We start from the raw sequence: 21699 nt of genomic DNA, 5'->3' as shown, positions 1-21699 counted from the left end.
TTGTTTCAATACTGTTTGAAATATTGCATTCTTTTGCTAAAAATTAATGTTACCTAAACCATGTTCTTTTTGCAGTATCCAAGTATTTAGCCTTGCTAATTGAAATTCATCCCATTAATAATGTGAGAGTCCTAAAGGCTGTGGATAGCTGTGTTCAAGTACAGGTAAATTATTCAACTAATCTAAATATAAACCTTTTTAATCCACTGTTCTAGAGAGGAAAGAGTGGTGGAGTGCAGAAATATCTCACCTTACCTTGCAACTGTTACAGAGTTTGTTTCATAGCATGAAAAAAGTGAGAAACTTCATAAAATGTTTGATGTAGGACATTTCTTTGACATGAAAGCTACTTTCTTATTTCTCTTCAGTCCCATGAAGCTTGCAATTATAGTCATTGGTGAGTATTAGTCTGTAATAATAGCTATTTTTATTAATTAAATATCATTAGTGTGCCTGTCTTAATTTAAAAATATGTAACTTTCCAGCTAACCCCACTGTTTTAGATTAATGTTCTAAAGTACTCTGGTTATTTACTTACTTTTGTTAAACTTTCTGTTTAGTTTCTTTATCCAGTTGAAGGCAGAAATGCTTCTACAGAAAGTCGCCTCTTGCTAGTTTCAGAAGATAAATGTGAGTTAATATTTTGATAGTGTGTATATACATATTCTTTTATTTTAAGATCCTCATTATAGATTACATTTTTGGTAGACTTTTGGAAAAGAACGGGAAAACAGAGTGAAAGCTATTGTAGGTATTGCAGATAACTGTATAATTTAATGGGATTTTTTTGTTTCAGTGTTAGCAGAATGGCCAGCTTTGACTGCAATCGTTTGCTTAGTTCATGCATTCATCAGTTACCTTTATTTCTAAAAATAATAACAAAAACTTTTATAGCTGTCTATAAATTTAGAGCAGATACTGACTGAGAGATGGATTGTGATTTAGTTGTGTGATAAGTGGGATAAGAATATGACAGTAGTTCTTCGAATTCAGCTAACATTGCATGTTCAGCCTAATTTAATGGGAGGCAATGGATAGAGGTGGACATCTGGAAAAGGCTGTTTATCCCTCTTGCCTTTCCATCTTATTATAGAAATTTCTTTTCCCATCTCTTTGGAGAGGCTGTCTTTGCTAAGCTAGACACGAACCGTTAGGTACTTTGACTTATGTGGGCAGAGTTCACCTACTAAATACATTCACATAGTGCTGTGAACTGTATCAGAAACACTTAGAACATCTGCTGGGTGAATCTTGCACTCTTCATGCAGGCAAATGATCAATAACTTTAGGAGTTTTGCACGGAAAAGGACTGTGTGGTGGAAGGAAGTGAAACAGGGTTGGGCACAGGCATGCAGCTCCGTGTGGCCTTTCTGTGTGTGCTCTTTAGCTTGGTTTGGCATGTTGCAGTTAGCATCCTCCTGCAGTGCTCCACTGATGGCACAGAATTTTTTCCACAAGATGGTATGGCTGAAGCCACCCTCAGCTCAGGAAAGGAAGAGAGTCCAGGTGTTTGCATAGGCACGTGGCTTCATGTATCACAGGTTTCCTCTTATGCTGAGTTGAACTTTCCTGGCCCTAATATTTTCTTACAGCATTCTAAGAGGTGAGAGTGTTTAATAAGCTGTATAAAAGCATATAAAAATGTATGTTTGTAATGACTTTTTTTTTTTCTGGTGTATTTTAAAGATATTGAACAATTTGAGATTCGTGTTGTTGCAGAAGAACACAAAGTGGTAAGACTTAAAATACGGGGCTGCAAGGGTTTTTTGCTTTAATTGAAAATTTAAATACCTGTAATTTTAGCTGACTGTTGTGTAGTTTTATACTTGGACACCACAAAGCATAGTAAAGAAAGTACTGATAAGATGGCAACTTAAGAAGCTAACCACAAAGCCTATTGAGAAACTTGCAAACTCTGTAATCTATGGGGAAAATTACTTATTTGATTATTTTTCGTTTGTTGTTGAATGTGTCTGCATGATAGAAATTGGGAGTAAGTGTTAAATAAATATGTTTTTAATAATTAAATAAATGCACATTTTTAAGCCATTTAAAATATTTGCAGTCACCTTCCAAACTTAGCCTTTTGAGTGTCTGTGTGTCCCAGTGAAGGATTCATTTAAAAAACAAGTAAACAAACAAAAGACATAAAACTTAGGTATGCTTCAAGTACTGTGAATATTCCAGTCACTTTTTTCCCCTCATCTTTTTCCTGTTTTTAATAGGAATTTTTCTTCAACAGATTGTGGATGTTTTGCTTAGAAGATTTATTATTAATAAACAGACATTTATTATAGTAAAGAATTGTGTCATGCAAGCCAATGTTTCACCTTATCTAGGCAAATGTAAGCTGGGAAGGAAAACATAAGGACTGATTTTAAGTCGTTTTGAAGTCTTTCATGGTTTTCTCAAAGTTTATCATTGCTTTTAATTGCAGATGGGTTTTATCTGCTACACTACAGTAGTGAAGACTGTCATCAGAAATAACAGATGAATCTGATGTCCTTCTAACAAACAGATTTGTTTGGTTGACAGGAAGTCTCCCTACATCTTTCAAGAGTGCCTTTATACAATCCCAATGGTTTTCTACAGTTCTAGCCCTTTCCCTAATGCCAGTACTCTCCATCATGTGGCTGAGACTTTGGACAGAAATCCTTTTGGAGCTAACATATCTTCCTTCAATAGTTAATGTGGCTGGTTCTGAACTGACTGTGGTATTTCACTCCTCTCTGTTTCTCTATGATGAAGCATGCTGTCTGCTTTTCTTAATTCACTTTGAGCAGCTTAAGTGGTGAATTTCTTACAAGCAAAGACATTTCAAAGAAAATACTTGGTAGTAGGTGTACCCTGAAAACTGTGCTTCTCGTTTCATTAAACTGAGCACCTTGCAAACAGCAAGGGTGGACTTTGTCCAGCTAAAAAAGAGGCATATTTGATACAAGCACCTTTTTACATCTCTCATTGCTTTTCTCTTTAAAGCACAGACTGTGTGTGATTGTTAGAGAATCTTACTTAATGACTTCTAATGTTCTTTCTTTTCCTTTAGGTGATTCAAAACTCAGGTCGGCTTCCAAGAGCCAGAGTTGCAGATGATCTCATTTGGGCACAATGGGATATGATGGAGCAAAGGCTGTTCTACATGGTTCCAAAGGTGAGATGAAAGTCATTCTAGTAGTTTTGGTTTTGTCTGTCTTATGACAGTAAAGTTTTGAGTGTGTGTGCTAATAATAGTGTGAGTTTGGTTTTCGTTATAGTTGTATGTCTTCTTCCTGCCTCAAATAACCTAAAGCAAAAGCCAGACTTACCACAACTGCTGTTTGTGCATCGTAAATTGCAAGAAGACTGGTGGTTTTAGTGATTCTTATATAAAAAAGGGTGGATTTCTTAGGTTTTTTGACTTTAGAAAGGCCTTTTGTTCAAAAGGATTTAAATATATCAAGAACTATCATGAGTATAATGTCTGTGTTCTAGAGAATTCGCATCTAGAAGTTATGTTGTACACATGACTTACTGAGTGACCAAATGAGGGCAGGTTCTTGGCTAGGAATGCTGAAACTCTTTGTATTTGTTTTGTTTTGCCTGAGGGACTATTTACACTTGATGTGTTTTACTTAAAAATTGATTTTTCTTAACTCCTTTTAGCCACCTAAAAAATTTGAGTATTAGGAAATAACAGGAAGCAAACTGTGATGGAGAAGTATATTCCTGGGTTTGTTTCTGAGATACCCTTTCTGAACTAGCCAAAGTAAGACACAGTTTGTTTTGCTGTATAGAAAGTTATGGTAAACATATTATTTTTCAGCCTTCTAGAGTGTGTGTGTCTGTGTGAAAGACATGTAATGTGGTGCTTTCAAGTGAGAGCCCACGCAATTATAGATGATTGGCAGATAATGATCTGAGACAGGAAGGAAGCTTGTCTTAGTGCTATTGTTGGGGGTTATATGTGGTTTTTAAAGTTGTATTTTGTCCCCTAACTTCTGCATATCTGTTAGCAAAGCAGGTTGAGTGTGGAGAATGATGTGGAGTATCCAGTCACTTTTCAGTCTGTGTGATATGCTTTCTATTTGACCAGTTACAGTACATATCCTTTTCATTCCAGGAATCAAAGAGTACTTTAAAATGTGTCCAGTTTTATCCTGATGAAAACTTTAACTCAATAGTAAGTCATGAATATTTTTATACAGTGGTTTTGAGTGGGATGTAATTATGTGTTTTCGGCACCAATACAGGGTCTCTTTCAGTGTCTTTTATTATTGGAGCTTATGCAAAGGAAAACTGTTCTGGTTTTTTTTTTTTCAGTGTTTTGTTTTTCGGTTTATTATTTGGGTGTTAGGGTTCTTTTTTTATTATATTCTTTTCAAGAATATATTCAGTCAGATTCAGGTTGTGCCATGGGAAGGTAACTTCAGTGGAATCACAGATATTGACCTAAAAGTAGGTGGTATTCATGACATACTATTCTTATACTCGAGTGTGAAAAGCTGGGTTATCAAATGTACGAGACAGAGAAACTGTGTACTGATTTTGTGTCAGTTTTAAGCAAGATAGGAAAATTTGCTGTGGCCAAAATGCAGACAACAGTACGTAAAATATACAGCTGTTGAACTTGTCATTGTTACTAGATTGATTTTGTCCCAGTGGCTGAAATTAAGTTAAATGATCTCATTATTTTTTTAAGAATCTATTTTATTGTTGTAGGGGTGATTGTATGGATTAGAGGAGGAAAATAAACTTGGTTAAAATTTTTAATCTCGTGAAATGTGCGTTTGACACATTTGTCTGGTCTGAAAAACTGATCGTAGCTTATCATAGTGTACTGACCTCACTAAACAGGTTTGTTTTCATTTTTGGTCAACAGCTGGAGTCGCACCTGGATATATCTGTAAGTGATACACAATTAAAGTAAGTTTTTTGAATGTTTTGTTTTCCTTTCTTTTTAATGTATCGGGTGATATTTTACAAATTGAACTAAAATTTGTCCCAACCACAGTATCTTTGTTTGCAGTTGCCTACATGGTACTTATAGAGTCATAGAATCATAGAATAGTTAGGGTTGGAAAGGACCTCAAGATCATCTAGTTCCAACCCCCCTGCCATGGGCAGGGACACCTCACACTAAACCATCCCACACAAGGCTTCATCCAACCTGGCCTTGAACACCGCCAGGATGGAGCACTCACAACCTCCCTGGGCAACCGATTCCAGTGTCTCACCACCCTAACAGGAAAGAATTTCCTCCTTATATGCAATCTAAACTTCCCCTGTTTAAGTCTTAACCCGTTACCCCTTGAGCGTAACAATAATACAACCACTGTGTCTGAATCCCCAGTTCCTCTTATTTTCATCATGGTGAACGGTAAATGAAATGTAATCCTCAACTGCTTTTTGGTGCCATTTCTAAATATTATTCATTAGAAGAGCTAGCTATAGGTTAAACCCCCTGAGTATTCTGGCCCTATTTAAATTAATTTGTTTTAATCTTGGGCATGTTGTAGTGGTGATGTCAAAAATCCTGTCAAGGGAAACTGCGTTTTTAATTGCTGTTACATGTTTTAGTGTGTAGTTAACCAGACCAGTAGCTCCAGTAGCCTTTGAGACACTGCCTGTACCCTTTCCTGCTCCAGCATGCTATTTCCAGCCAGCCTGCACTTTCAAAGGCTAAGATTCTGTGTGTCTGCTGTGCATGTGACTGCATCTGAGCTTGTCTCCTTAAGGCTCCCTTTTAACTGAGGAAAGCCTAGTCAGGATAGTCTGACTCTCAGCTGTAATTCACCTCATACTCATCTATCTTCAGTCACTTTAATTTACATTCTAAAAATGCCTGTTTCTCCTTGAAATGAGAGGCTAAAGCGACTAGGTCAGATACCAATAACTGAAGGTAGTTGAGTTACTTCTTGTCCAAACTCACCCTCAGGATGTCTCAGTGATAGGCAGAAGGCTCAGTATGGTGTTACAGCACTTGCAGGTTGCCCTAAAAGAACAAGGCATCCTCTTGCTGTTAGTACTGAAAAAAATCCAACTCTTCTAAAAGCTTCAATGCCATAATTCTTTTTTATTTTTATTTCTTTCAAAATTATTGCAGAGGAACTCGGGGAAAATCCTAACAGGATCAAAATCCTTTCTGTGAGAAGCCCAAACAAACAAACAAGCCAAAGCAGGCTGATTACAATCTTTTATTGTGTGTTCTGTATGGCAAAAATAGAACTTGTAGATTTAAAAGATATGTAAAACCATTAAAGCACAGGCAGCATGAGGCTGAAAAAGTATGTCTTGGTATAAAAAGTTCTGTGTAAGCGTGATTTTCTTGCTTTCATTTTTGAGTATTTCCGCTGCAATTACTGTACCTAACTGCAGATTGAAATGTAGCTTTACAGACATAAGAATGGTAGAGCTAGGCTGCAAAGCCCTTGGGTTCTCAGATATGATGAATGTTTGGATTTTCAGTACTTGATCAGAACTTGCTTTCACTTCAAAGTATAGGAACAGTTGGACAATTCTGTAGTTAAGTGAATATCAAGTTTGCAGATGTAAGCAGAATTGGTTTGTGATAGCAGTGCGCAGGCTTGGGATTCTCATTTCTCACATCATTGGATAGATCGGTTTAAGCCCAATGTAACTTGAGTTAGAGAACATTTGATTGTAATTTAATTTGTATGTTTTGATTACATAGTGACTGTGTTCATGATCTTTGTGTTGTGATGAATCTCTGTGGATAAAAAAGTGAATTTATTTAGTGATCCTTATTTGGTCTTAGGCTTGTGAATTTTGGATATGATTACTGTGAAGATCAAGATGTTGCATCTAAATCTTTGAATCTTCAGGTTTTTACAAGTAAAGCAGGTAATGAATAAATACAGTATATCGACACTAGTAATTATACAGCTTAATTGTAAATGGTTACTAAATTTCTTTGTAAGGCATTATATGTGTTTGTATTTTTTGTGTTGTTTTTGTATGAGTTTGAAATTTCATAGAATCACAGAATCATGGAATAGTTAGGGTTGGAAAGGACCTTAAGAGCATCTTGTTCCAAACCCCCTGCAATGAGCAGGGACACCTCACACTAAACCATGTCACCCAAGGCTCTGTGCAACCCAGTCTTGAGCACTGTGAGGGATGGAGCATTTACAGCTTCCTTGAGAAACCCATTCCAGTGCCTCACCACCCTCACAGTAAAGAACTTCTTCCTTATATCCCACCTAAACTTCCCCTGTTCAAGTTTTAACCCATTACCCCATGTCCTATCGCTACAGTCCCCAATGAAGAGTCCCTCTCCAGTATCTTTATAGGCCCCCTTCAGATACTTGCAGGCTGCTCTGAGGTCTCCATGCAGCCTTCTCTTCTCCAGGCTGAACAGCCCCAACTTCCTCAGCCTGTCTTCATACGGGAGGTGCTCCAGTCCCCTGATCATCCTCGTGGCCCTCCTCTGGACTTGTTCCAACAGTTCCATGTCCTTTTTATGTTGAGGACACCAGAACTGCACACAATACTGCAGGTGAGGTCTCACGAGAGCAGAGTAGAGGGGCAGGATCAGCTCCTTCGACCTGCTGGTCACGCTCCTTTTGATGCAGCCCAGGATACGGTTGGCTTTCTGGGCTGCGAGCGCACACTGCCGGCTCATGTTCAATTTCTCATCGATTGTATTTTTTGTTTTGTTTGGGTTTTTTTTTTTTTTTTTTTATTTTTTGTATTAATTTTGTGGGGTTTTTGTTATTTTTATATTTTTTGCATTATTTTTGTATTTTTCTCATCGATTTGTATTGCTTTAGAGTATATCTGACAGGTAACTGTGAGACATAGAAGGCAACTGTGCCCGGTTTTTCTTACTAAGTTTTTTGTACTCTCTGAAAACTGCATTCCAATATGAGCTGAACAGTACCAAGGGGTTTATATATCAACACTAACAATAAAACAGTCACCCAGAAATTATCTGGTAACCCAGCTTCAAAGAGATGGTATCATGCACTCAGATGGTGAAATATCTCAGTCTAAGCACGCTGTAGCATTTTCTGCTGGTTTCAGAACACAGGTGGTACCAAGGCATGGTTGCGAATTACATTAGAGCAGTTTAACGTTAAAACTGACCAAAAATCTGTTAGAAAGTAAATTCAAGGAAGGTTTTGGCTGGGAGTGTTGTCTGGGTATCTGACATACTCTACAGAGTGGACACACATAAACAGAGCATGTGCTGTACAGATTCGAAGAGATTCATACAGCTGTTATATGTAGAAGGTCCAAGTATGCCATACTAAACCTAGTATGTGATACTTAAGGATTTAGTATATATATGATTGCTTAAATCTAAAACATGCCTTAATCCTTTAGGATTTAAGGGTTTTCCTGCATCCTAATGCATGCCATGAGCTTTTTTGATTAAAAACTGGTCTTGAGGCATCTGTTCACCACAGATGTCTGCATTTTCAGCTTCTAAATTAGACCATACCACCAATCAGAAATGGTATTTGATTAACCTTTGAGTAATCTACAGAGTTGTGTAGGGACATGATGTGTTGCAGAAGCGGCTTTACCTCTCACTTCTTAAGGCATGATGTATGCGTGCAGGCACATAGCTGACGTATTTGGCTGTTGTGTTGAAATGACCATTAGTGCACAGTTTCCTTACACAGATTTTTTTCTTACTGAGGCAGACAGCATGCTTACAAAGATTAGAGGGAAGGAATTAGAAATAAGAGAAAGCCAAGTTTCTATCTACCAAATGTAGATTAGGCTACTTTTTCTCTATTGGCAAGACAGACTGTTTCTTATACAAACAGCCTGTCCAATAACGGAAAATGTTATTGATTTGTATATATATGTTTCAATTTAAACCTGTCCTCCCCTAGGGTTTGTTTGGACTGAATTACCTTCTTTTAGTTTAGGATGAAATTCAGTCTTATTCCAGCAAGACTCCTGTTTGGTTACCCTGAAGTAAAATGTTCTTTTCCATGTAGTAATGCAGCATTTAATTTCTGCGTGGAACCTTTTACATGCATTTTTCATTGTGCTTAATGTAAAACACATAATTTGACAATTACGCTTAATAAATGAGATTATTGTATGTGGCTTTTCATTAAATGTTGTTTGAAACTGAGGATTACTTTGCATAACCAGTTTTGAGTAATTAACAGTTTGGAGCAAATGGTTTTGGTGCTGAGACCAGACCTGGTTGGTGAAGGACACTGTGGGTAATCACACTGAAGTTCCCTTTTGTGCTCTTGTTTGTGATGATTTACAAAACCGAGCTGCAAGCTCTTTAGGGTGCAGATGATGCCTTCTGTGGAACTGCTAGCATGCTTCAAATATTAATGCTGATATCCCTATTTGTACCATTTAGACATCTCTGGCAAAGAATAATTGGCATAACTTCAAAATGGAATATTCCATGCAATTTCCCATTTAATAAAACTGTTATTGGCTACTGCCAGTCTGAACTCTGAATGAAATCACTCTTCCTTTCTCAGACTTCCGCAGTAGAAGAAAAGTAGCCCTGTTCTTTATACTCAGCATGGACAAAATGTCTCCAGATAAAACCCCCTATGTGCTTCTAGATGAGCTGAGATGAAGCAGTTCTAGTCTCAGAATTAACTTTGTCCAGAATTTGATGGTTATTTAAACAACACTGGGCTGTTATGTTTTCTTTTAGCGCTTTAGAAATGCTTTTCAGTTTAATTTGTCCAGTATTGCGAAGAAATGCAGGCAGTAAAATGACATAAAACCTGTATTATCATCACCTAATTTTACCTGCCTAAACTTTAAGCATATGGACTATATTTATAGAGAGAAATAGGCATCTCCAGGGGATGATTGCTTCTGTCCATATTTCTTCATTCATATTTTCTTCATTCACTGTATAGGAGCCAAATGAGAGATGTTTGGTTGGCTGCAGTTAGGTGAGGCATGTCACTCTGAAGCCAGTACAACTAGGCAAGATGCTGTACTGCAATGTAGTATTTGAATTATGACACCCAAATGCCATGTTGAGATGTTGGTACAGCCGTATGTCTTCTTCATGAACAGAAATGAGGAATTTGAAGTTTAAGTTTCCTGGGGAAAACTTCCTATCTTCATAGGAAATTTCAGTGTCATGATGTGTATTTATCAACTGACAAGAGTAGTAACTATTGTTTACCTAGTTCTGCTGACTGTATTGTTACTTGTAGCCCTCTGTTATCTTGTGTGAGTAGAAATGCTTTTAAATGTTTCCTTTTCTTTTTTACTTTGCTGTGGTTGAGATCTTTTTTCCCCTTTTATTTCTGAAAAGATCAGAGTACATCCAAATATATTTTCATGTTGGTCTTCTCACCTTGTGACATTTAGCTATAGCTCATACTGTTTGCAAATGATTTTAAAATGGATAGTGCGAAAGACCTGGTTCTACCTTTATATGAAACACCTACTTTACAAGTGCAATAAGATAACAAGCTTTCTTAGCATTAGCACAACCCAGCTCTAATTTGCAGAGTGCACTGGTAACGACAGAAAAGGAATTTGCCTTATATTCTCAGTCTCTGGCTGCTGTCCTGGGGTTGCCGAAACTATGCCAGATGCCGCGTTGCTTGGGCACTTGCCGATCCAAGACTGTCATGTTTCTACCTGTGTTAATGTTTGATATTTTGTGGAGTTTGTAGTGAAGTTTGTTGACATTTGGACCAGTATTCTGGAGCTGAAAGATGCGTGTCCTATTAGTCCCCCATAGCCACTGTTTTTGTGATCAGCTTGTATCTATTACTCGCTGACACTTCAGTCTGAACAGACTCACTTGCATGTTGCACAATTTACAGAACACTGTATACGCTAGGCTCCAGCACACAAGAAAGAAATCTGCAGTGTTGGAAGGGAGCTGTTGATAATAAAACAGCATTGTGGATTGCTGGAGCTTTTCCAGTCTTCCTCATGAGTCCTGATGCTGCTACTTTAAAAATTATGCATGCTCTGAAAGATGCCAAGTGCTCTGGCAAAATGCCCTGTCTGTTGTCTGAATGACTCAAATATCCAAGCAAAACTGTATCAAACAGTATTCAACCACCTAAGAATAAGCAGGAAAAAAAATGCATCTCAAAAAGTATTTACCTTCTCCAGCCATGTGAAGTGCCTCAGCCGTATCTGTATCACAGCTATGGTACAGCCTTGTGGTCTGAAGTGTGAGGCATTTAACCAAGTAAAACATCTTGGTAGCTGTGCTTTTTTTATGCTTGTACTTTTTCCACTCTCTGCCCTTTTCCTGTATACCTTGTATACGTAAACTTTCTGTAAGTATCTCTATTAGTATTACCTCCTTTTTTTTGGTTTTTCTTTTAAGTGATAAACTTCCAATGAAGGTAAAAGGTGAATGGTCATCGTGGCCCAGGTTTCTCAACTGCATTGGGATAATGTGTTTTGGAAGCTGTTTCTAACAGTAATGCCAAAGCAGGTAGCCAAAGCATTGGAGTAAGTGGATTAAAGTTTTTCTAAGGAATGGAGGGAAGGCTACTATCCAGTGGAGTCAAAACAGTACCAGCCTGGTTTAGAATTAGCCTGGGAGAGGGAAGCATTCCTGCACAGGGTACCTTGGCTTAAACAAGTTGGTGCCAAGGACTGGCTTTCCCCTAAAGAGGGAATTAATGGCTCTCTGGGCTAGAAAGGGGAGAAGTGACTATCATTTTTAGTGTGAGAAAGTTCTAGTAGTATATCGTGCTGCTGCCCATATGAAATTACTTAGAAAGCAAACAGACTGTGTCTTACTATGCTCTGTGCATATTTGACAGTCCCTGAATAGAAAATATTCAGAGAGATTGAGGCAGTCTGTGAAGAGAAAGGCTTGATCAGTTTGCTGGCTGCAAGCGTGTTTTATATGGGGAAGGGCTAAAAATGCACTTCTAAAGAGAAGAACTGGCCATGTCAGAAACCAGGTTTCCCTTGTGCTATATTCCCTCCTCTGCTCTCTCTTCTTTTATGTTTCACTAGCTAAATGGCGGTTAGAGATACGTATGTCTGTAATCTTTACCTTTTTTGAGAGATTATTTTTAGTTTCTAATTTGAAAACATCATGCTGAAGCTTTGTGCAGTGTGAAGATGTCTGGGTTAGGGTGACAAGTCAATTTTCTTTTCCTTTTTTGTCTCTTTAGGAGGCTTGTGTGTGTGTTGCAGTCTACCCTCTGATACTCCTGATGAAATAACATACTCCATATACTTCTTACATAAAGGTAAGCTTAACTTGTTCAGTTTTGCTTTATTTTGGAGAATGTTGATTTGCTGAAAGACTCTCAGAATCCCTTGCAAAACAAATAACTACCAAAATCTGCAGACAATAACCTACTGTGGCTGGTGTTTAAAGACAGCAGCAGCCTTTAGCTGCAAAGCTGACTCTCCTGCTGTACGCTTGACATCCTGCTGATGCGGAACAAGTAGCTTCAAACCAGTGGCCTTGTCAGTGGCTATTAATTTGGTCCCTTATTTCTAGCCAGACTTTCTGGCGAGCTGAGCACAAACATCAGAGAAATCTGTGGGAGCTTGCAGGTGTGTTGTACATATGCCATAAGCCATTTGTATGGGAAATAGAGCCAACAGCTCTTAGCTTAAATGTCTATTTAGATTTCCAGTTCAACATGTTATTTTCACAGCAAGAGGTGCAACACCCACTGGCTATAAGAATAGCTGCTATGTAAGTGGTGCTCTAGCTCTTGATTTTAAGACTTCTTTTTTTTTAATTGAAAAAAATAAAGAACATTGTTCTGATCAGAATAAAACTTGTCATTAATCTTTCTTGTTTTTTACATGAAGGAGAGAGGCAAATTATTTCTCAGTTGAGAAGCTGCATGTTATGGAGTAACCACGTTCAAATGAACAACATTCAAATGTTTGCTTTCTTGTATCGGGAACCTTTCCATGTGCCAGGGCTGCACTAACACGTTGCTTTGCTGCTGGAACATTGTGGGATCAGATGAACTGCATTTGTGTGTTCTTGAAGGCATTAACAAATTGGCAAAGTCCCTTCTGGGTGTGGCAGTGCTCTGCCTTGTACTGCTGTGAAGGGCTGATTTCCCCACATGTACTTGATGTGTAGCTGGAAGGTGACTGCATTGCTTGGAGCCAGCCATGGCCCTTGTACATCCCTGTCGTTACCAGGCAGAAACTGAGGATAAATATGGTGACATTGACCAGCTGCATCTCAAGTGGAATGGAGTTGTTTGGTACAGAGCTGTTTGTGGATTCATATAAGATTCATTAGTCCTATGAGAGAATTTTATGACTGGTCCTGAGATGATCCACAGAAGCAGCGATATATGAGGTCCATAAGCCACATTTTGGAGACATATAAGGAGTTCAGTCTGTGCTGCAGGATCTGTAAGCTCAGAAGGAAGCTTCCCGCCCCCTGTTAAAGCAGTTGCTTGATGTAGCACAGACGCAAATGTCACGATGCTGCGGTTGTAATCTGCAGTGCTGGTATTAGCTTGCATGTGTTTGCATTGGCAAGGAGCAGGGTGGTGATCATGAGTATACTGACTCATTGCAAGCAAGCTTCAGTCAGTATTTTGTATGAAAACCTGTTTGGTTTTGATGCCCTTTAATCTGTAGTGTTGCTGTTGGTCTTGGAGGTCTCATTTTTTAACTCCTTTTTTGCAGCATAGCTAAAGCATCTCTCTGCTAGGGTCAGGAATCAGAGTCCTGGATGAGTGGCTCATCCATGGCTCATTATCTACTTTTTTTCCCATTGTGGTCCTGTAAACTGTGGATCAATCTGCTTGTCTTGAATTTTCACACAGTATTAAGCAGCATCCTGATCATGACACCATTTAGCTTTTAGCATATTACAGCAGAGATTTGGAGGCCAGTCATTGACTCTGTATTTTAATCTTCAGCTTTTCTCAGAGACTGGGGAAGTTTGAGGGCTCTGTGTCATTCTTACTGGATACCAGAAGAAGTATGGTGCAAGTGTAGAATAAAACAGCAGCTGTGCTGATGCAAAGCCTGTGCAAACACAGCGGGTCCAAAATTAGCCTATGTTTAAACAGAGCTGAACTAAATTACAGCAATAGGGCATGCAGATAAACAGACTGGAAATTCTTTAAAGCAGCTGAAAGATCACCAAAATGTGAAGCACAGCTATGTAAAGCATTTGTGTTTGGCCTTTGGGGGGGGGGGGGGGGGAAGGGTCGTGTTCTTACACAAACTTGTTCTGGGATGGAATGCTTCTTTAAACTCCAACTTAGGCTGTGCTGTGCATAGCCAGTTTCTGCATACTGAAGAACTGCATTATGTGGGTGTAGGTCTACTAAGTATGCAGCAGCTCTCTTCAGGATGAAGTAAATCTGTCTGTGCAGACAAGCCTGTAAACCAGTCTAAAATATCCCTGTTTGGGTGTATTGGCGCTGCTGAAGTTTCTAGCTACAAAGTCATACTTGGCTTGTACCAACAGCTTGTAACAGATGGTGTTTATTGTTTGGGTTTTTAAAAAGTATTATTATTTTTCCCCAGGTTACAACAAAACTTTTACAGTTTCTCTAGAAAGAACAGAGCCTCATCAATTGAAGGAAGTGGCTTTTATAAATCTTGGTAGGTTACTTGTGTTACTTCCCTGTGTGACTGCCATTCCCTGTCCCCAGTAGGGAGACAAATGGCTAACCCTGCTCTAGAGGGAAAGGATTTTTTTTTCCTTGACTTTAAGTAGTTGTGTTATTTTGCTGCTTTTTTTTTTTTTTTTTTTTTGCTTAACTTCTGTATTTGGCATTTGATACTGCAGTACCTCACTATTAGTAAGCAGCTTCCTCTAAAATTGCTTCAGAATCTGCTCTGGAGATCAGCTGCTGAGTTCTTAAGTGTCTCAAGCACCTTGAATCCTCCCCTGGAAATCCAAATATATTGCTAGTGTTTCCTGTGTTAATTCAGCAGCAGCTTTTAATTAACTCCTTTTATATTTCCTAGATATAATCAATTCCATCAGAGAGAAGTGGGCCAAGATGAGAATCATGTGAAAGAGACTCTTAAAGAAAATAAGTGAACAAGTGCTAAACTGACCACTGTTATTTCTTTAAATAGACTATTATGTGGCTGCTTATTTGCCTGGCCAGTTCCTGCACCTCCTGAATATTCAGCATCCCGACCTGCTGTGCTATAGTTTATTTCTGACAGGTATGGTGTGACTGCTGCTTGAACTGATTGTATCGTTATAGTGGAAACTTTTTCAGATCTCTTCATATGAAAGTTGTGTTTTGCTTTATTGCACAGTGTTCTGAAGAAGAACAAGAGAGACTGAAAAAATACGAATGGCATTTTTGCCACTTTCTGTTTTAAAAAGAGAATCTGAAGTGACATTTCATACTTCATCTATTACGCACTTCTAGCTTGTTATGAAATGGAAGAAGACCTTTCACTGAATTTGCAATCCTTTGCCTTGGTTTCATAGTTTCCCTTCCCCCATCTTTGCACATGCTTCTCCGTCCTCCACTGTTCTCAAATTTCACATGGAGATGTAAATTTGATTTTACATTTCCTTCCTCCAATTGAGTTGGGCTAAATGTGTGTGTTTGGAGGGTGTGGGGAGAGGAAATCTGTGTTTCCTTCACCTGATCAGGCTGATGCAATTCGATTTAGAGTCTCATCTGAAAGGCACGTTATTACAATTCCAACAAATACATCTTTATGGGAAGTGGGTTATTTTTGGAAGTGGGGGGCTTTTGTTTGAAAACAGAAATCTGTTCTTCTGATTGGGTGAAGGAGAGGTAAGTAGTGGGAACTGGTGCAGGGGCAGCATCACAAGAACTAATACCTGTTGTATATACATAATGAAATATTAATCTGCTAGAAATGAGTGCGAAGCATCACTATTACATGGTGGGCCTGATTCTCTGATGCAGAGGTCCTGGAATCCTACTGTATAGTACTGTGGTGCTGAACCTTAGCACTAGCATAAATAAAGTGGTTTTGTTCTGATGCTTCAATCAGTAATCACAGAGTAGAACCTTCTTGTTCTGGCCATTGGGACTGATGGTAAGAGATCCTCCAATACCAGTTTGTATCATGATTCTGCACATCAGTAGTTCTGAACTGTACCAATCTGCTTTGGTGCCAGTTCCAGTGCTGAATCTCTATTGCTAGCCTTGTGCCCTTCTCTTTTTATCCGATGTACTCTAACTGGTCCTGTGATAGCATTGTGACTCTCAAATATACACATCTTTTCTTCTTCAGCAGTAGAGTAGGAAAGAACTCAGTATAGACCGTGCTCCTTATTTACTTGCTTTACCCAGCAGCTCCATTCCTTTTCCTCTTCAGCATAATACCAGGGCAGCTAGTACAAGAGCCAGACTGTTTCGTACTGCTGGGGATCTGGGAGTATTAAGAGTACTGGCAGCAGCCGAATTTTATGTTCTTAGTCCTTTTTTATTCTTAAACCAATGTTGTTCAGGTGAGGATGCAAGAATTGACATGTTGCAGAACTACTCTGTCCGATCCCCACTCGTTTCAACAGTCTTGGATTGCCACATAGGAAGTATGTATGCTGTGAGCATCAGTGAGAGCGCCTTACTACACCTCCTACAGAACAGCAAACGAGACAGCGAGAGATTGGCAGCTCTACATTGTGCCCTGTTATACTTCCAACACACGGAAGACTTGGAAATGCAGGTGGGAAAAGAGCCTCCTTACATTTTTTTCAGTGACTGATGTCTTATACAAAGCAGGGTCAGGCCATGAAGACAGGAAAGTCCCAATTCACATACACCTTTTGGCAGTGCTGGGCTGCCCAAACTGCTTTATTGGTCAAGGCTGTTCTGAAAACATTTATCTCTGTATCATTACTTCATGCAAAGTGTTGCTACCAAAACCAAAGTTTCTATAGTCTTTTACAGCACATGCTTAAACAGAGAGATGTGACGAACTCCCCTATTCTCACACTGACAGATTATTTGGTGGATTTCTGAGAACCTGTCAACATGTGATTCTTTTGACCCCATTCAAGAATTTATCATCGGTAAGTATTTCTTTTCCTGCGTACTGAATTTCCTTGCATACCCTAGTTCTGACTTAGGGAGAAGCCGCAATTTCATAAACTAACTCTCTTTTCAGACTTTTCGGTTATGATTTATGTTAACTGGCATTGGTGTTAGAGATAATAGCAGTAGTTTAGAAGATATGTAGATCTCTCAAAATCAGATTGGCAGTAAAACTTGTCAAATGCCTTCTTCTGTCTAGTAGGGCAAAGAGATTTACTGTTATTTTAGGTCACTGGAGAGTAAGTTCTCCATCTGGCTCCTATCTTGGGTATCTGGGATGTAAATAATTGAGATTGGAACAGAGGAACAAATCTCCTCTGGCCTAGCCCAGCCCATTTTTTCATAAGGATTTGGCTTACCATATTCCCTTCTAATAACTGATTCCTCAGTGAATGTCCTGTGCCTTGAGCCTTTTTGTACAAAGGACCCCCTGCAGCACTGAGCTGTAGCCAAGCAGCTGACCCAGCCCTGCAGCCATCTGGACTTCTCTTCCTCCTTTTGTGCACAGAATGGGACCAGTTCCACGGTGGAGGAAGCTGTTGCAGAGACAGCAGCAGGATTTGTCCCTAAAAAAGTGCTAGATAAGGAACTGACTCTGAAGCTTACTGTTGTTGACTGATAGTTTATACAATATTGCCCTTACAAATCTTTGTACATTGCATTCAGCCTCACTGTACTGCAGAATGTGTCCAGAAACTCACAACCTGGATAAACTTTTGCCCTACACATCACTGCTTGACTGGATTGGGGTAAGAAAACAGCTGGTGCTTTAATTAATAGCTAGAGGGAATTTGTTTTTTCTCCCTTAATACAGCCTTTAACTTGTATGCCTTATCTTTTCATAGACATTCCCTAAATCTATATCTGTGCTCTATGCCCATTTTATTTTGTCAAGTTTTAACTTTAGCGGCGTTTACCTGAATTCCTGTTTTTTTCAACAAATAAAAGCATTTACAAAAGGTCATCAGCTACTGTAATAGAATGGATGATTAAATCTGTCTGTTTTCGCAATGAGGTTTAATTTATTGCTTGTCATATGAGGTTTATAATGAATACAGAATATATTTAACCAGGAAAATCATGCAGTTATTTCCAAGACAAACAGTATCAACAGAGTGAAGATTAATGAGTAAGCTTGCAGAAGTAAAATAACTTTAGGCAAGATGCTACAGTTAGAGCAAATAACTCAATTGCTCTGACACTGTTCTAATGCATTACCTTTTTTTAAATGAGATGAATGAAACATCTTCAGTGTTTCTTTTTAGCAAAACTGAACGTACAGTTCTGGCTGGCTAGCTAATTTCACAAAGGAAACAGTGGAGATTCACTTAGATACCCAGAGAGGCCCATGTTTTATGCTAAATTATTAATATTCTTATAATTTGTCTGTATTTATAGATTATCCCTGGAGTAACGTGTGCAACAGACATTATTCCTCTACCTGTGTTACAGGTAAGTTCCAGTATAAAACCACATTTATATTTGCTATTAGGAGCTTTTTTTTGGTGGGGTGGGAGTGTGCTAAATACTAAGAAGCAGTGTCCCCACAGCCCTATCCAAACACAGGGCTGAACAGGAAATTGCCTTGTTTGAAACGGCTTATGCATTTACTAACATACCAGTTATTCAGGCTGATATTTGCTAGGTCAAAGCTGTATTTTTTTTCTCCAATTTTTGAGGAGCCTTCTCCCATTCAACAGGGAAGATCCTTGAAGACTTAGTTCTGCTTAAGAAATAGTTCTTCATTTTGTGACCTCATTAGCTGGGGGTAAACTTGGCACAACAGATGTGTAGGATTTCTACATATCCCTCCTTGGAGGAACATTTCATTGTGCTGCCATAGGTACATGACCCTCTCACTTTGTTTTGTCCAGAGCATCCTGTGATTGCAGTGATGTCAGGGCTTTGGCCAGCTAAGCTAAATCTAGACAGATTCCTGCACAGCCTGGAAAAGCCAGTGAGCTGGATGGGGAGAGTACACGCTGTTTGGGTAGGAAGTTGTTTTTTCCATTGAAAACAACGTGGGTGATTCTTTGCATCTTTCATTCTACACCTTCAGCTCCCGTTTAGAGAAACACTTGAAACTTTCCTAAGTATTCCCCTACAAAATCTCAGAGAGACTTCTAATAAAGCAGTTTGTTGTGGAGGGCTAATGGGAGGAGTCAGAGCTTGAATGCAACAGTACCAGCTCCACATGGGAACAGTCTCCAGATACATGACAATATTGTTTCATGCAGCACCTTAAATTTCCTCCCCAGTGCTTATAATTAGCTCATAAAGCTTCACCGTTCATGAAAGCATTTAAAATCGGTGAAATTACCGACTACTCCCTTGCTCTGCGTCACAGCTGTGCTACACATTCACATGACTGCTGTCAGGGAATCAGGCTTTGCATGCTCTGCTTGGGAAGGCTGCCCTGGGAGCTGGGACACCTGGGAAAATCAGATCTTGAGAAAATTTGTTGCTAGATAATCGCTGTAATTCACTGAGGTCAAAGTTAGGAGCCCTTTAATTTGTCTGAGATTGAACCTCAAGCCTCTGGGGGCACATGCCTTTAGCAGCTATACTTCCTGATTGTGGAACTCATTTCCTATTTTCTGTCTGAAACCTAAACAGATTGAAAAGGTCAGAGTTGAACTAAAGACAAATATTTCCTGCTACTTTTGACTGCAGGTTGCTCTGAGTCATAAGTGAGGACAAAGATGATAATACACAGGGTAAGGTTTAGTGCTTTGCTTGCTTTGTACCACTCCAGTGACACAAACCCATCACGGCTCGAGTTCAGTTGTTTGTGTTTCAGGTCGTGCATGTTGTTGGCATCACAGGCCAGACCCTGGTGATGGATTGGGCTTACAAGTAGGATTTCTTTTGCAAAGATTTTATGGCATTTCACACAAACAGTGATGAATTGTTGCTTTGAGAAGCTTTTCACAGTTCGCAAGTCCGTGAATTGTTGAGAGCCTTTGGGAAGGCTATGACCATATTCACAAAAAATAGTGCTGTTTGGGTAACAGGTGTATTTTAATCACAAAATTCCCATTCAGTAAGAGAATATACTGAGAGAGTCTGTGGGAAAGGGGGAGTAGTCTGTCCAATGGTCATAAAGCTTTACATACGGATTGCCGATTTAGTGAGTCTGATTTTTATTTTTAGTTCCATTTTAAACACAGAAACCAAATCCCTTCAGGGTGCAGAAAGGCTTGATCAGAAGGGGAGAAAGAAAGGGCAGGAGGAAGAAGGGAACTAAATAGGAGGATGTCCACGAGAAGAGTAAAAATGTGTGGTGTGAGCAGTTGTTGGAGAGATCAGCACAGGAAGAGGTAGCCTCTGCTGCATGCTGTGCTGAGCCACTGGGGAGACAAGTGGTGTTCTTAAGGAGAAGCTGCCTGTGCAGCTATGTAGTTAGTTACACAGCTTTCCAAATACCGTCACTGCTGGAGATACATAGCTCTACAGTTCCCCAAAGAGGACATGTGCCTCTTAAAGGTCACTGTCACCCTGCATCCTTTCAGAGGGGTATAGCAGAGAGCTTTCTTTGTCTTAAAAACATTACTTATAAAAGGCTGCGTGGGAGCTTTTCATGGATTGCAACCTGATAAGGCCTTGTTTTGACTTGGGGTAATATAACGTCTTTTGGGTATTTGTGCTTAGCTGTTGATTCCTGACTCTGTAGAAGTGTATGCAAAATAAACACCACCCAAGATGAAGAAGCCTTCTCTTTCTTGTCCTTGCCCTGATGATCCTCAAGAAATAACAGATTTAATTGAAATAGGACAAGGGGCAATGGGTGTAAACTGGAACATAGGAAGTTCCACGTTAACATCAGGAAGAACTTCTTTACTGTAAGAGTGACAGAGCACTGGAACAGGTTGCCCAGGGGGGTTGTGGAGTCTCCTACACTGGAGATATTCAAGGCCCGCCTGGACAAGTTCCTGTGTGATGTACTGTAGGTTACCCTGCTCTTGCAGGGGGGTTGGACTAGATGATCTTTTTAGGTCCCTTCCAACCCTTGGGATTCTGTGATTCTGTGATTCTGTGAATACTTTATTTTAAACTTTTTAATGAGATCTAATACCCTGTGGATTTTCAGTGGTGTCTGCTTTTAGTTCTGAAGTCCACCACTTCCTGTCACAGATTCAATATGTGAAGCAAGCTTGCTGTCTTGCTTCCCTGCTGCCACGATCAAACAAAATCCAGTATGTCCTGAACTCTTTCGCAGGGGTGATGCTGGTGCAGTTGCCTATATTGGTCACTAGATGATACCCTTACGCTTTGTATTTGATTGATACTGGTAACATTTAGGCAACTTACTGCAGTAGTAGGTTGTAGATCTTGTTAGTTAGCTCCAGCAGGGTGAACATATGGTGCCATATGCACTCCTAGTTTCCAGCTGCTAAATATAGCTAACATGAAGCAAAAACAAGGTTTATTCTTCTTTGCTGCAGCTACAATAATAAAGCGACAACCAGCACTGGCAGCAAGAGGGAAGTGGGTGGCAGGATTGAGTCTCTGCAATTTATTTTCCTTGGCAAATTGTAGTTTATAGTAGGAAGTGGTTTTAAAGGCTTCAGAAGTTTGCTTCTGAGGTTATTGGCATTGTAGAAAAGCAGGGGGGAGAGAGCAAAATCCAACATGCTAGTGCAAGAGGGAGGAATACTGTGAAGTCAGACCTCTCTTGCTTCAAGTGTCCCTACTGTAGTATCTGTGTTGGGAAACATACATAAAGGGGGCA

At 39.4% G+C, this 21699-nt stretch overlaps 1 protein-coding gene across 2 annotated transcripts in view; it reads left to right on the top strand.

Moving 5' to 3' along the window:
• The window catches only part of GSAP (gamma-secretase activating protein), a 47036-nt gene that overhangs the window by 9324 nt on the left and 16013 nt on the right, over nucleotides 1–21699 (top strand). For both annotated transcript variants that reach the window (XM_065666787.1, XM_065666797.1), the window contains exons 6-19: nucleotides 76–164; nucleotides 561–630; nucleotides 1687–1733; nucleotides 3047–3151; nucleotides 4100–4159; nucleotides 4859–4902; nucleotides 6755–6840; nucleotides 12105–12182; nucleotides 14455–14532; nucleotides 15016–15108; nucleotides 16382–16599; nucleotides 16876–16945; nucleotides 17634–17716; nucleotides 18366–18419. In XM_065666787.1, the coding sequence (XP_065522859.1) occupies nucleotides 76–164; nucleotides 561–630; nucleotides 1687–1733; nucleotides 3047–3151; nucleotides 4100–4159; nucleotides 4859–4902; nucleotides 6755–6840; nucleotides 12105–12182; nucleotides 14455–14532; nucleotides 15016–15108; nucleotides 16382–16599; nucleotides 16876–16945; nucleotides 17634–17716; nucleotides 18366–18419 (1175 nt within the window). The remainder of the gene's footprint in view (nucleotides 1–75; nucleotides 165–560; nucleotides 631–1686; nucleotides 1734–3046; nucleotides 3152–4099; nucleotides 4160–4858; nucleotides 4903–6754; nucleotides 6841–12104; nucleotides 12183–14454; nucleotides 14533–15015; nucleotides 15109–16381; nucleotides 16600–16875; nucleotides 16946–17633; nucleotides 17717–18365; nucleotides 18420–21699) is intronic.

The sequence above is a fragment of the Lathamus discolor genome, chromosome 1 (genome assembly GCF_037157495.1).
Source record: "Lathamus discolor isolate bLatDis1 chromosome 1, bLatDis1.hap1, whole genome shotgun sequence".
In the NCBI taxonomy this organism is placed as follows: domain Eukaryota; kingdom Metazoa; phylum Chordata; class Aves; order Psittaciformes; family Psittacidae; genus Lathamus; species Lathamus discolor.
Note: the sequence above shows the minus strand (reverse complement) of the source record. Positions and strands in the feature narration are given on the sequence as shown.